The sequence below is a fragment of the Pezoporus occidentalis genome, unplaced genomic scaffold, assembly GCF_034315485.1.
Source record: "Pezoporus occidentalis ecotype Australia unplaced genomic scaffold, CSIRO_AGI_Poc_V1 ctg16, whole genome shotgun sequence".
Lineage (NCBI taxonomy): Eukaryota > Metazoa > Chordata > Aves > Psittaciformes > Psittacidae > Pezoporus > Pezoporus occidentalis.
The window spans coordinates 7,782,603-7,797,999 of NW_026913425.1; the positions used below are offsets into that span (position 1 = coordinate 7,782,603).

At 38.5% G+C, this 15,397-nt stretch overlaps 1 protein-coding gene across 4 annotated transcripts in view; it reads right to left on the bottom strand.

Moving 5' to 3' along the window:
- Positions 1 to 14,300, bottom strand: part of RFX3 (regulatory factor X3) — a 112,598-nt gene extending 98,298 nt beyond the window's left edge. For 2 of the 4 annotated variants that reach the window (XM_062612541.1, XM_062612539.1), the window contains exon 1: positions 13,602 to 13,997. In XM_062612541.1, coding sequence (XP_062468525.1) covers positions 13,602 to 13,725 — 124 coding nt within the window. In that variant the 5' untranslated portion in view covers positions 13,726 to 13,997. The other 2 variants (XM_062612542.1, XM_062612540.1) reach the window with 2 other exon arrangements.
- Positions 14,301 to 15,397: the final 1,097 nt, after the last annotated feature.

Sequence of the window (15,397 nt, forward strand, 5' to 3'; positions counted from 1 at the left end):
ATGACAAAGAAATACTGTAAGAATACTGTTTTACCAAACATGCTTGAAATTCACTATCACACTGGACAACATTTACGATACTCATTTTAACCTTGTTTCCTTTCTCATATGACTTTTTCCAGTATGTTAGCTTTCACAAGCATACATTTATTCACAAGTCACTTTTTATTATCATGGGGTGGGAGTCAGGGGAGAAAAGCAGCTTGATTTTGGTGTCTCACAAAATCATGAAATATTTCCAATGTAAAAATATACACAAATTCATACACACAAAAATAAACCAAAAAAACTCTGTTAACTCAAACATGTCAAAAATCTCCCACATGGTTTTCTGTCCACCTTGCAGTTAAGACAGTTGCAAATAGTGCATTCTGTTCTGCTTTTCCAACCTAAGAGTGCTGAGCACCTTAAAAGACAGTGATTTGAACAAAACCTTAACTTGTATTTCCTGGATGGAAATCCGTATTTTTATTTTTGTTCCATGTGTGACCTAAAACCAACCACCCCAACATTTGTGTTTAGATTACAGGCATATATTTACAAATGACACCCTGAAATTATCATATCCTCCTTACTTAACATTGCATTTCTCTCTGAAACAGTTCTCCAAGCTCTTAGCTAAGACTGACTTTAGAAAGCATGTGAAAACATGAAATTGTGAAATAAAAGCATGCATAATGGCGCTTATTAGCTAGGATTATCCAGCATACCTTTTTTCCCCCTCAAAAGAAAAATCACCAAGGTAGAAAAAATAGGAAGTACAGTGTAAAATCAAAAGAAAGTAGTGAATACTGAACAACAGAGTCACACAGACATAAAATTAGGAAAAGTACATTAATTCTAAAAAAAAGAAAAAGATTAATCAATCTAGTACTGTACAATAGTCAATTGTTAACAAAAAACTATGTTTATGGCTATTGTACTTACAATACAAATGCAGTATCAATAATTGCACAACTGGATCTGAAGCATGTTTGTTTGTTTGCTTGCCTTCTAGTTTCTAAGGTTACAGTACATTCCTGACAGAAATTTTCATAATATCTGACAAAAACCTTGATGTTTGCGTAATGTAAATTACTTTTGAAAGACAGTTTAATGAAAGATAATGTTAACTTATTTCTGTAATTATTAAGATTTATTAGGCTCCATCCTACTGCACATACATAGAATATGAAAACAATACAAATATAATGTTCAGTGACAATATTTATTAAAGGTATACGTCATGAACAGCAGAAACTGAATTTGATTTCTAAGTCTTAAAATAAAAAACTATGACTAACTTTCATAATTTCATTGTTTTTCATAATTGCCAAGTAACAACATTATTAAATGGATACCATGAGCTATCTCATTTATCATACAGGAACATAAATACCTAAACTGTGACACATACAACACCAACACTGAATATTACTTACGTAGTTTCTGAGATACGCCAAATATTATTCTATTTAATTTTCTTCTCAAAGTTCATTGTTTTGCTTAGCAAAATTTGTATCAGAAATTTTCTTGGTGTTCATTCTAATCACTTGCAAAATTCAGGTATGTACCCTACTTGACAGGAATGTTCTTAAAGACAAGCACAGTAGAATAGAGATACTTGAAGAAAGCAATGATTATATTATGGTAATGGATCTTTTAGGACAGTTCAAGTTTCACTGTGCATTCAGTTATTTAGTTCAACTTGGAAAAGGATTTTTCCCAAGAAAAAATGCACTGCAAACACTTTATGGAAATCTTATGTCCCTCTTTCACTGAAATTCTCAAATTTGAAGGAGGTAAGTTTAACAACTTATGAATAAAGTCAAAATGCAGGTTCTGAATAATGCATTTGCTTGTTTACACCTTAGTCATTGAATTTGATTCAGACAAGAATGAAACATCTGAATTTAAATAAAGAGATTACTTTCTGGTACGACCTTGATTATCAAGGCTGTATCACAATTAGTACTATATACATATGTCTCTGCTTATCCTTCAAGCTGTGTTGAACAACAGTAAGAGATACATTAATTTTGCTATGGGCTTTGGCATCTGGATGCCCCAAAGTGATAAAACCCCAGCCAAAAAAAAAAACAAAAACCAAAAACCAAACCAAACCAGAACCAGTACAATCAACAGAAGTATTGATCACAAAAATACTTTCACCAATAGTACTTACTGCCATATACACTTCCTTACACCATTGCTCTTCATCATTGCTATTCATTTTCTATTTGCATCTACATGATTAAAGAAACATTTTTTTTCTAAACAAACACCGCCTTGCAGACACTCAGAAATGATCATCTGTATGGAAAGTATTTTAGATATCCTAATTACTGGCGGAAAAACAAACAAACAAACAAAAAAAACAAAAAAAAAACCCAACCAACCAACAAAAAAAAAACCAAACCCAAAACACCAAACATGCAAACAAGACAAAACAAAAATATAAAGAAATGAAAAAACAACACACACACACACAAAAAAAACTAAAAAAAAACAACCACCACCACCAGCCCCCCCAAGAAGCACAACACTTTTCAGATTCCTGGCCTTTGTTTCTTGAATAGCACTTACAAACCAGTCAGCAAAGAACAGAATGCTTCATCAATACCCATGAATTGCTCTCAACGAAGCAAAGAAATATCAAATTAATTTTAAATTTTTAAATAAAATCCAATAAAAATTTTGTTTGCAGTTTTCTTTTTATTTTCCTGTTTTGCTACAATAAAAGAATTAAGAAATGCAAATTTAGACCCTAACAAACACACACAAATAAAGTCCACAGAAATCAACAACTAGGGTTTGGTTTTGCCATGTATTCACCCAAGGTCTTTTCTTCTTGCTTTTTAGATCCATAGTTGCCTTTTCCTGAAGAGACTAACAAATTTGTTTTCCTTCTATTGCAGTTTTTTATACTGTTGTTACTTTTGCTGCTGCAGGGCTCCAGTGAGAATTCTCAAGGTTTCACTGTAAACTATTTCATAAATAAATCCATGGAACCCAGTCTATGTCCAGTCCTAAGTTTGTGAAATCCAGAGAATAAAGTGTTAGACCAAAATAACATAACTGTAGTAATGCACTGAAGGAAAAAGGAATGTAAGAGTTCTGTGTTCTTAGGGAGATCATCTCTTGGGCACCCAAATGATAACTTTGTGATATGTCTCAGACAACTATTTTGTGATTTTGGCTCTAGATACTATCACTCCTCTTTTACCTCCAGAGATGATGATTCAGTTGCAGGCCTAAGAAAAGGAACTGACCAACATGAAAAAGATGACAAACTAACTACAGCCTAGGATATTCTGTAAAGTCAGAGTCACAAGTAAAACCACAGTATCATTCAGGTTGCCAAGGATTTCAGGTGCTCTCAAGTCAAACTTCTTTCCCAAAGCAGGCTCAGACTTGCCATCTGAGGGGCCTTATCCAGTCAGGGCTTGAAAATCTCTAAGGACAGAGATGACAAAGCCTTGCTTGGCCCCAGCTGCATTGCTGGGCTGTCCTCATGGGGAAAAAGGATTTTCCTTATCTCCAGTGTAAACCTCTTGATTTATCTTGGGAACATTGTCTCTCATCCTTCCACCATGCACCACTGCGAAAAACTGGTTCCATCCTGATGATCTCTTGCAGGCACTAGGCAAAGCTGCTGTTAGGACCATGAAGCTCTTCTCCAGACTGAACAAGCCCAGGTCCCTAAGCGTCTCCTCCCAGACATTTGCTCTTCCAGCTCCTGACTATCTTAGTTGCCCTCTGCTACACCCCAGTTTACCAACATTTTTCACGTAATGGCAGGATGGTGAGGGCAAAACTAAACATGGATGTAGATGTTGCCTAGTAACTCCAGAGAAGGGTGGGATAATAATTTCCCTCAATTTCCTTCCTATACTCTTGTTCATACATCCCAAGAAACATTGCTGATCTTCTCTACTACCAAGGGACACTGTTGGCTCACGTTCAGCTTACTGTCAACTAGGGACCTAAGGGCCTCCTCCACAGCACTGCTTTTCAGCCACTCTGTCGCCAGCCCATAGTCTACTGACTACTGGCTGAGGGTCAGGACCGGTATTCCTCTCCCTTCTGGCAAGTAGATTACTGTAAAAGTAAGCTAAAAGAGAATCCTTTCTTCAGTGACAGCTTTTGTACTAGATTTCACCAAGTAGCACAAAAAAAAAAGCTATAAGAAAAACAGCTATAAAACAGTTACACTTGTGACTAGGCAGCTTGGTTTATGGAGATGACACAGCTAATTTTATTAGAGGACTTTACACATTATCAATCAACGTGTCTATACCCACTATTAACATCCAATTACAACTTCAAGCCATTTTTAATGGCCAAATCCTGCTGTGTTGCCCTTCCTATACAACAGATTTGGACTACGTACATTAGCACTTCTGGTCACAACTTCCCACACACACTCTTTTCTTTGTTATAGATGACCAAAACTTAACTTCTAATCTCCTCTCAGATACATCTGTTTTTCTGCTTTGGACATCATACCTTTTCCAATACTATAAGGTGTGAGAAGAAAATTATATACTTTAATAAAAATGTCAGGTATTTTCAGTACAGGTAAAAAAGAAAAGACAAAACAAAACAAACAAAGCCCCAAACAACAACAGCAAAAAGAAAAAAAAAAGAAACCCCACAAAGACAAAAAAGAAAAACAAACCAAAACAACTGCTAGCTCCAGCTTAATCGTGTTTCAGTAGGCTACAGATGGCCAGCCTGTTGATGTTGAGCTTTCAAGAAATTCAGCTGAACAGTAACCATCCTTCAATCGTAACATGTAACCAACAACACAACTATGCTGACACAGAACTTTTGAGTATCCCAAGCTTATGACTGCGCTGAGGACACAAGTCATTAAAAGCTGCTGAGATTCACAGCACTGGGTTGTCCCAGGTCCCAGTCAATTAAGCCAGTATGCCATCCTCAAATCAAGCAGTAGGAGTCCTTAAAAGGCAGTCTTCCACATGCAAAGCAATCCTAAAACTCACCTTCATCTCAGCTATCTGAAATACGTTTGTGATGCATAATTTATGACTCAAGGCCACATGAAGACTATGTCTTTCTTAAATGATGAAAGTTGTCACCACCCAAGTTATGATCCTGTGTCTAGCTCTTCCCATAAGTCAAGAAATGTCAGTTTCTTCAGAAGTCAATCAGAAAAAAAATCTGTACTATAGAAAAGACAAGCACAGAAGATATTGAACACCTTCAAACCCCATTAAAGACAGAAAACTTTACTCAGTGGCTCATATCAGGATCATGGCTGGTGATTTTAGTATCTGAAATTTAAATCTTAGTAAGATCTGCCTCACCAAACAACTACTGATATAAGATGGTAATTGAAATCTGAATAACCCAGACCACATAAATTCATAAGGTTACGCTCTCCGACTACTGACCATCTGGATGACTTGAAAAGTGCATGGAAAAGCACGCACCAACCAGCTGCAACTGAACCAGCATAAAAACACAACCTTTAAAATACTAGGAGAAGCTCTGTTCCACAAAACAAAATCACTACTTGCATGATAAATTATACTACTGCTTTATATGACCAATTCTAATTCTCAGTCTATTGCAAATAAACCTTGCCCTTCATTTGGCATAAGTTCACTAGTGAAGTGTACTTCAGTTACAAAACCCGAATTCTGTGATTCAGCCTGAGGTTTGGAAAGCCCTAAGCCCTTCTTATCTCCACATAATTACACACCCAGTACACCAAAACTTCTACAAATTTATCTGCCCGCTACTGTTCCTCGAAATACCATGTCAGGATTATGCTCTTTACAGTACAAAGGAGTTTCAGAGAGCTGGAGAAAAACTCAGCAACTCAGGACAACCTTCAGTTGGAAAGCACCTGGAAAACTGGAAGGAGACAATACCATGTAGAGTTTCATGTTAGCTCACTCTCGCTCACCTCACTTCAAAACCTAGAACCTAAGCACAAGAGGACTTCCACAGAATAAGGGAATGCAGCCATACTTCTGTGATACATACCTCTATTCTAAAACTAAGCATGTTTTAATCCCTAAAACAACCATAAGGATGATATAGCTATAGAAGAGCTTTCCAAATAATAGTCTTCCTAGAAGTTACACAGAATTGCTACTATTATTACACAGAATCAACTCTTCAGAGTTCAAAATCTGCTGGATTCTACTTTTTCCATTTACTAAATCTGATATAAAACAATAAAATAAATATGGAAGAGTTATTTATTGATGCTTTAGCACACTGCAACTTAGCTGAAGTGGTTTAACACAGAGTGGGACAAATGAAATAGGAGTGAACTAAATACTAAATGCAAACCAACATGTTGACATGACCTTAGCTACAAATGTTCAACAAACTAGGACATCAGTTTCACCTCATGGCTAACAGTTAATTTGGTAAATCAGCTACTATGCAGGTAGTTCAACTGCTCCTCACCAGCCAAGACTTTGAATACAGCCAGACCTTCACAGAGTCAGAGAATTGTGAGGGCTGCAATGGACCTCTGGAGATTAGTTAGTCCAAACTTTCTGCCAAGGCAGGGCCACCTAGAGCACATTACACAGGAATGCATCCAAGCAGACCTTTCTGCAGAAGTAATCCAAATAGTTTTCATAAATCATATATTAATTTTATAAATGGGTGTAATAGTGTGTAGACCTATAGTATCTAACCATGAACTTCCTGTAAATTAACTGTAAACTGTGTGTGATCTGATCGTTAATTTAGGGTTTTTAATTAGAAATTTTGAGTAAATTTAGTTTTAAAATGATTATAGAACAACTCTTTTCCTAAAAAAAGGTTTTAAAAAGCAAGCAGAGGTTTTGAATTAAAGCAAGTAGTTTTAAGGCAAGTTTATTTTCTTTACAAATTCTCAAAGAGACCCAAAGCCATTAACATCAAATAACCGTAATAAACATAGCACATAAAAATTTAACTAGAAATACAAATTAACAATCCATTGTGTACAGCCACATACCCTTCCTCATGGAAGATCTCCTCAACAGGAATGTGGAGTAGGACAATAACTGCCTTCACTAAATCTGTACGTCTACTGTCTCTCCTGCTCATGTAAAATACGGAATATCGAAGAGGTAAGAATACAGCACAGACTTGGGGAGGAGGGTAAAGGGGGAGGGAGAGAGAGCAGAAAAGTAGTTGGGGCTTTAGATGGAGAATTCCGAAAACTTTTTGCAGCAGTTAAACAGAAGGTGAATCTTCACATTTCAGACATTTAACATGAAGACAGAAATCCTGATATCTACCACTTGTTCCAATGGCAAGAGAATTACAATTAATTTGTTATTTTTGCTTTCACCTACCTTTAATGAGTAGACTTAGTCCTCCCTAATAAATACTAGTTACTTTTTGTAGTTCAACTCATGTAAGACTGTTCACTGTGCAGAATGCTACCGAGAGATAGGAAAGAAGAAAAGGTGATAGAATCTCATTTTGTACCGATTAGGCTAGAGAGACCAATAGGAGTCTTTGCAAATGCTTTGTATATAATCTTCAACAGATCACACTGAAAGACACTAGCTCAAATTGGCAATCCTGGTCATCTAATACACTAGCAAGCAACCTTTTAGATAGCCTACAAATATCCAATACCATTGTCAGATTAAGGGAGCTAAGTAACCAAACAGTGCCCCCTTTCCCCTCTTGGATTTTGGTACATTGAGGGTGGAGGTGGTGTGGGGCAGGAGAAGGAGAAAATCAGACCAAAGTTACTCTGGAAACAATGTAAAATGCATCACCTGAAAACTCAGCAGACATGAACTAGCTTATTGGAGCTAAATATGTATTTCTGAATTTTAGCTCCACACAGGCATAATACATAGCTATATATAACCTTAACAACTGTATTGTATGTACTTCCAGCTCAGAATGCCATTACGTTTCTTCAGTTCTTCATAAGGGAAGTATAGGTAAGCAACACAGAAAAAGGTAATCAAACAAGAAAACACAACACCTTGACTGAAGCAGACTAAAGTGATTCAATGACACCTGAAAAGTGATATACTGCAGCTTTTAACAGATTTGCCCATTTCTCTTTCTACTTTGCAATGTTGTATGATTTAACTACAGTAAGTTTAAGTGTTCAGAAAACATCCCTGAGGTAGTATATAAGAGAAAACACAGATTAATTATCACAAGGTAATAAAACAGAAGAGAGAAGCCATTTACTTGGCAAATCCACAATAAATGAGGCTTTGAGTCATTAGTTGTAGTGGTAGCATCCAAAGCCTGAACAAAATCTAAATACATGGTTCATGCCTCAAAGACCTTATAAACCTACCTGAGATAAGATTTCAATATGATGAAAATGAAAGAACTAAAGAAACTCTTTCCTCCAAGAAAGTCTAAGAAGTTGATACATACTCAGTGTAGTGGGCCCATGGGTGGATGAAATGACCTTTAAAAATCATGCTAGGTATTTTTTTCCTCTTATCACTGAATGAATAAAAATCACTCAAATTTAGCAATTAATATACAATCTTTGGTGTTCCCACAGCGTTGTTACAAATGCCACTGAAGAATTTAAACAAGACAGGTCAGAAGTTACAAATTTACAGAGGAAGTCTGAACTGCCAAAATTTAAACTTCCAAGCCTCATTAAAATGTATTAAAATTGTAACACAGGATTTTATTTTTTTTATTACTTTTTTTTTCTCATACAACCGACAGTATAGTCCATCCACTGCCTTTTGATTTTGGGCCACTATATCTGGAGCTAGGAAACCAAAGACAAGCAATTTACCATGGTGGAACACGAAAAACAACCTGCACCTTTACACATGCTTGCAACATAAAATTGTACTGCACTAGACACCATCATCCATATGCACAGAAGAAACATAAACTTATTAATCGTATGGTGTATGGAAAAACAGTAGATATTATTAAGCTATGGAAGTTACAAAAGTGAAATTCTAATCTGTTAGGTTCATATACACAGAGAAATTTTTGCAATGTTAACACAGTGGTACTCAAATATGTAGAGGATATGGTTTTTATTGCTGGTTTTTATTTTGTTTTGTTTTGGGGGGGGTTGAGGTTTTTAGTGGGGTTGTTGGTTTTTTTCCTTTCCCATAACTGATGATCAATTGAGAAACCTATCCTAATCAACTAGAGCTCATGTGTATTTTGCAATTTGGAAGTAAACAAGTAAACTTCAACCTCAGTTTCACCCAGGAAGAATTCCAGCAACAAAGAAAAAACAAAACAAAACAACTATAAGCAGCAATCATTTTTTAAAAGTAATTCAGCTATAAATGTTCAAGTTACATAAAATATGAATACAGATTATAAATGAAAAAAATATAACATATAATAAAAGTCACTCCAAAAGGCATTTGTTTCTCAAGTTCATCTAACTTTTCAGATGAGCAATAATTTACTTCAGTAAGCATACACTATTTCAGCTATATGCTATATAGCCATAATTTACATACAAATAGTTGTTCTCTTTCACAGAGATTGATTGTGTTTTAAGTGTGTGTATTTATATATGTACCTACACATACAGACATACTCACCTATGAACAGCCAATTTCTCCCATGCTTTTTAGCACAATACTGCCAAAATAGGAAGCTTGATATATTGCAATGAACAGAAAAAAAGTAGAAATAAACAAGATATACTCAAATCACATCTATGTTATCAGTGTATTTGAAAGAAAGATTTTTTAGCATTTTCTTTCCTTTTTGTATTTCAAATAGTATAGCACCCTCTGGTGCATCTTTTAGAAAGAAAACAACTATGAATAAACACCGGTCATTATTATAGAAAACAAGAAGAAAAGAAAAAAAAAAAAAAAGAAAATCTTAGAAACAAGAAATGCCTAAGAATTATTAGAAATCAAATTTCATTGTCTCTATTAAAATGTTTTATAACTGGGGAAATTATAACTATTAAAGAACAAAATAATTTTAAAAAAGGAAAACTGCAGGTGTCCTAATGTGGGGAAAAAAAAAAGAAGTTTGAAATTTACCCTATGTTCTTAACAGGTCATTTTTATTAAAATTAAAGTCAAACATTATTTAAGAAAAAAAGGTAATTCAGTAAAAAAATTGTTACATCAAGCAATATATCTGCTCCTAGTTTTGAAAGCAAGCAAGTTATTAGGACTATATCACACAGTTGCAAACTGCTAAGTTTTACACCCAAATAGTCACATTTCTTTAAAAGTCCAATGAGAACAGAATTTAAAAAAGAACATGATTATACTATATGGAACACCTCAGACTCTGATATGACATGTTAACTACTGTAACACTCCTACTCACCGGGAAAATAATTTCCTACAAAAGTACATTTTCCTAATCACAAAAGCAGAGATCACCACCTGCTTTAAGCAGCTCTTTTGTAAACCTCTGGAAGTCTCAATACAACACACAAGAACTGGAAGTGACACCTGTTTAAATCAGCCATCTGTCCCTAACAAACTAGATTTAGGCAAACAGTATATGCACAGCTCCTTAAATTTCCAGAATACTGGCAGATTGTGAGAAAAGACAAGTCCTGTTGCAATTGACAATGAACGTTACCAGAAATACGTAAATAAACTTGTGGTGAACAGAAAAACATGATTTAAGCATTAGCCTATTCATTTTAAAAGCCTCATTAATTTTTCAGCTGTCATTATTAGTAATAAAATAAGTAGTTTCATTCATAATTCAAAACCATACTGTTTTGGTATTGTAATATTCATTCAACAAAGAGCTTGATTTTGAAATGGAACTCCAACTACAAGGACACTTCAGTACCACTGAAAGCTTCTTTTTTATTCTGTATTTGTGATGCACTTATAACATGTTGTTTCAGCTGAAAATAATTTTTAAAAAGGACTTCAAGAGTCATAAAACTTATATTGTTAAAAACCTATTCATTTTACTGCAGGTAAAAATACAACTAATTCAGAATACCTTAAGAGGGAAAGAAACCTCATAAGAGGACAAAGTGAAGATAGAAACACTAGCTAGAACTGCAATGATAAAAGATTATTGCATTTTAGATACTTGCTTACATTGCAAGCAAGAAGAGAGGAAAATACTAACAGCCTTCCTTCTCAATGTAAAGTTTAGTAAATGAAAAAAAAAAAAAATTACAGAATTTATTCTTTAGACAATTTTGTGATTAGCAAACTACCCTATCAAGTGGGAACAAGAAACAGGATAGTGCTAACAAAGCCAAACCTAATTATCAAATAAAGCACTCTGACTTTAAACTCTTCAACAGCATTGTATCTTTGATTTCCATTTCATTTATCAACATTACATTACTGAAAAGGTTTCTCCAGAGTAGCACAATGTAGGGTTAGCTCAGTAATAACAGAATAGAGCATATGATCCATTTTGGCTCATGAGGATACGTTAAAACACAATTAGACAGTTACAAAGTCTAAGCCATGAAAACCAATGGGGGGGGGGGAAATAAATCAGAAGCCACCTCATTTTCAAATACTGGTTCCCATCACAGGCATCAGCTATTTGATAACTGATAGCATTAGGAAATCAGAATGCATAATGCAGATCTCATGATCATTACTATATTTTAGAGAGAACAAAAAGTCAATACTTTTCTCAGTAAAGTCCATAACATTAAAGCTGGTGATTACAGTTGCATAATTATTTTCCAAATTGCAGTCATTTTCTAAGGAACATATGTCTAAATAGTACTAAAAAAGTCTTTTTTTTTTTAGACAAAAATCATATACTTTTAATCTGATTTATTAAGAAACATGCATGTCTCCTCACAAAGTTAAAAACACAAAGTTTGTCTAATAGCCTACACATGCACTTTCCATCGTTACCAGGTCTGGATACATGTTCTGCAAAGAGATTCAACGCCTAGGAAGGATTCCATCCCAAGTAGTACTCCGTCCTGCTGTAAGAGGGCTACTCAAGATAGGCATGGAGCAGAATGAGTATCCTCTCTTTTCAACAACAGTAGAAGGCCAGGAAAGATTTTACAACCAATGAATCATATAATTTACCCAATAAAATAACAAATACATTATGATTCAACTGTGCTATATAACTGATGCAGTACTGTAAGTCCCACTGAAAATTCTTACTCTCTTCAGAGCTTATTTAACAGCAAGACCTAGAAAAATCAGTACTCAGTGGTTTCATCTTTGAGTGAAATCACAAAAAGATGATGATGTAGAAACCTTTGGTCATTACTGAAACAATAAATTTTCAAAGTTCTTACTGGCCCATGAAATATATATTTAAAAAAAAAAAAAAAAAGACAAGACAGATCCAATATGCCTTAGCCTAAGAAATATTCATATCAACAGTGCACTAACAGCTTAGCATGGTTTTTGTTTGATAGCTGCTTTGAAAAATTGCCCATGTCACAATCATTTGTAGTTCAGATGTGAGACAAATACATTATTGCTGAAATTGCAGCGAGGAACCCTGCATTTTATACCCGCTTCTACAGATATAAACCCAGAAAAAGTGTATATACAATTATAATGTAGGGTTTACATTAAAACCAAGAACATCTTTTTTCCTATTTTACTAAATAAAGCAATAAGGAAATAAACAAGCTATCATTCAGCTAGCCACACATGATTTTACAAGTCTAAGAGGAGAGTGCAACATGGATATGGAGATTTTATAAGAGAATTTCATTGCCATAATAGATGCCAAAAATTCACTGCATCTCACAGAATTTAAAAAGTATATAAAGTATAATTTGATATCACTGATGAGGAAGATCTTGATATCTTAATAAGCAGACACAAAAAGGATGAAGAAAACAAGCATTCTGGATTAAAAACAAAAAACCAAACGTAAACCATTCACATTAATAACAATTTCTACTACTGCTCCTTGAGAAGTAAAAAGTTGCCTCTTCCCTCTTTCCCAAAGGTACTCATGAAATACAGTGGCAATTATGAAATCACAAAGACTTTTTTTAATACTGTTTCTTGTTTTCTCCCTTCTTTGTGTTGCTCAGCACACAAACTCACAGTCAATATCCTGAATTTCCTTTATTGTGGAGAGTTTAAGGAAAACGAAATAAATTCTCTACACGTGAACATAATTCACTGTGCATAAACCAGATATGCACATGCACTGGCAGTATGAAGCATCATTTAAAAAATAATCCCCTGCAGAAGGAGTGCAGAAAGGAAAAAACCCTTCCTGCTCTGTGTGTGTGTATGGGGGGTGGGGGTGGTACTGAATAAGCAGAAAAACGCTTCACAATACAAAGAAAATACAGCTTGCACTAAAATAAGCAGCAACATTAATTATGAATAAAAGAAAAAAATATATGGCTAAATAAAGCACAAAAAAGTGATTGATACGATCGATAGCACAAGAGTATCATTATAAGACACGGCAAGTTTACAAAAATCTGCAACAATTAGTCGCGTCAAATCAGAACAAGGCCCCTGTAAGTAAAAAAGCAAAAAACACCCCCTGCCTCTTGGTGTGCTACAGGATCCGCGTCTGGCTACATCTTTCCTCCCACCCCACGGGTTTTTTCGGGTTTCAAGTAAGTAACCGTAGACTGTGGCCGGAGCCTCGTTCCCCAATTTCTACGTTCCCCCATCCATGCAAACGAGAGACCAAGTAAGATGCATACCCACCGCATCCATGCAATTGTCCTGGAGGTCCCAGAAGCGTGCCTCCGTCCCCATCACCGCCAAGCCACTCTTCCTCCTCGCTTCGCACAGCGGCCAGCTCCCCTCCCCGCCCAACAGACACCCCCATCCCAAGCGCCCCTCTCAAGAACGCACTCCCCACCCAACCGCAAAGTACACCCAGGGACAGCGGGGCGGGGAGTGGGGGGGGGGGAAGGCACACAGAAGAGGGACGGAGAGGGGTGGCGGCAGGGAAAAGCGGGGGAGCCGTGAGGGCGACCCACGTACCCCTCGCTGCGCCGAGGCCAACGGCGCTGCCCAAGGGAGCACCCCGGCCCGGATGCTGCGAAAACTGGGGAGGCAGCGGCTGGGGGAGGGAGAGCGGAGGGAGGGCCAGCGTGCGCCCGACAAGCGTATTCACCTGGGCTGAGGCGGGCTGTGGTGGTGTTCCCGCTGTCGTTGCTGCTGGAGGTGGCTGTTGTTGTTGTTGTTGTTGTGGGTGACGATGAGGAAGGGGGTGAGGAGCAGCAGCAGGAGGAGGAGGAGGAGCAGGAGAGGTGCGGTTGTTGTTGATGGGTAACAGTCGCCAGGACTACGGTGACTATGGCGCTTGATTCACAAGGCAACGGTTGCTATAACTCACAAAAGGGAGAGCGAGCGAGGGAGGAGGAGGCGGTGGCCCAGCCAGAGAGTCCCGGAAAAGGCGGGGCCTGCCCTAACGGACGGCGCCGGACGGCCGGGGGCGGCTCCCCCAGCACAGACCGGTTCCCGCGCTGCTCTCACGCCGCACGAGGGGTGCCGCCGCGGACGGAAGCGCGGAAGCAGTGGCAGCGGAGGCCCGATGGGGCTACCGGCGGCGGGTGGCGGCGCGGGGCCCGCCGCGAGGGGCGTGGCCGTGCGGGTGCTGCCTGGGCCGGGCCTGCGGCCGCTTGACGCCACTTCCGGCGGGCGGGGAGCAGCTGGCCGGGCTGCGGCGCGGTTGCTGCTGGAGGGGTTTCAGAGCGCCTGCCCGCGGGCAAGGGGACTGCCGCTAGGCGGGACGGGCGGGAAGTGGGGCCCAGCGGCGGCTTTTCTCCTCCACCCACCGCCGCCTGTCACAGGCGACCCACGCCTCCTTCCCTCGGAAAATGGCAGCGAGGAGCCCCCGGCGATGGGGGAGCTACCCGGCTGCCGCCATTTTAAGGCGGGAGGAGCGGCTGCACCCGGGCACGCAGCCGTGTGGCTCCGCGATGGCCCTGTCCGCCTGCGATATTCCGGTGAGGAGGCACAAAGCCACACTGTGGCCGAGCCAAGGCACTGGGGCGCCTGGTGGCTTGCTTGGGTCCCCTTGGCTGTGCCGTGCCAATGGGCCTCAGTCCCCCCGACCCTGTGCGGGTAGCGGGGCCGAGGTGCGGTGCTGACACGCAGCTGTGAAAAGCGGCTGCTCTCTTGTGGCATTTGATGTCTGTTCATTCTAGATGTGTTTCTGGGGGACGAGTGACGTGGCGGTGCAGGTGGCTTTCTGGATGTATGCCTGGAGCTCCAATGGCCATGACAGTGTCTCTGTAGTGCCAGTATACCCTCATCTGCAGCTCTTTACTAACCTGCGAAGTGTCTCCACAGCTCTTTACACAGCTGCTGTTGTTATAGCTAGTAATGCTTGCCTGTAATGTATGTAAACCACCTAATTTCCTCATGACTGCATCCTGTGTGCTGGTCTGTATCCTCACATGTTCTGTTACCAGCACATGGTTTAACAGTTTCAACACCTTTCGCATACCTGTCGCTCTACGTACCTGACATTAGCCTCACATACCCTACAA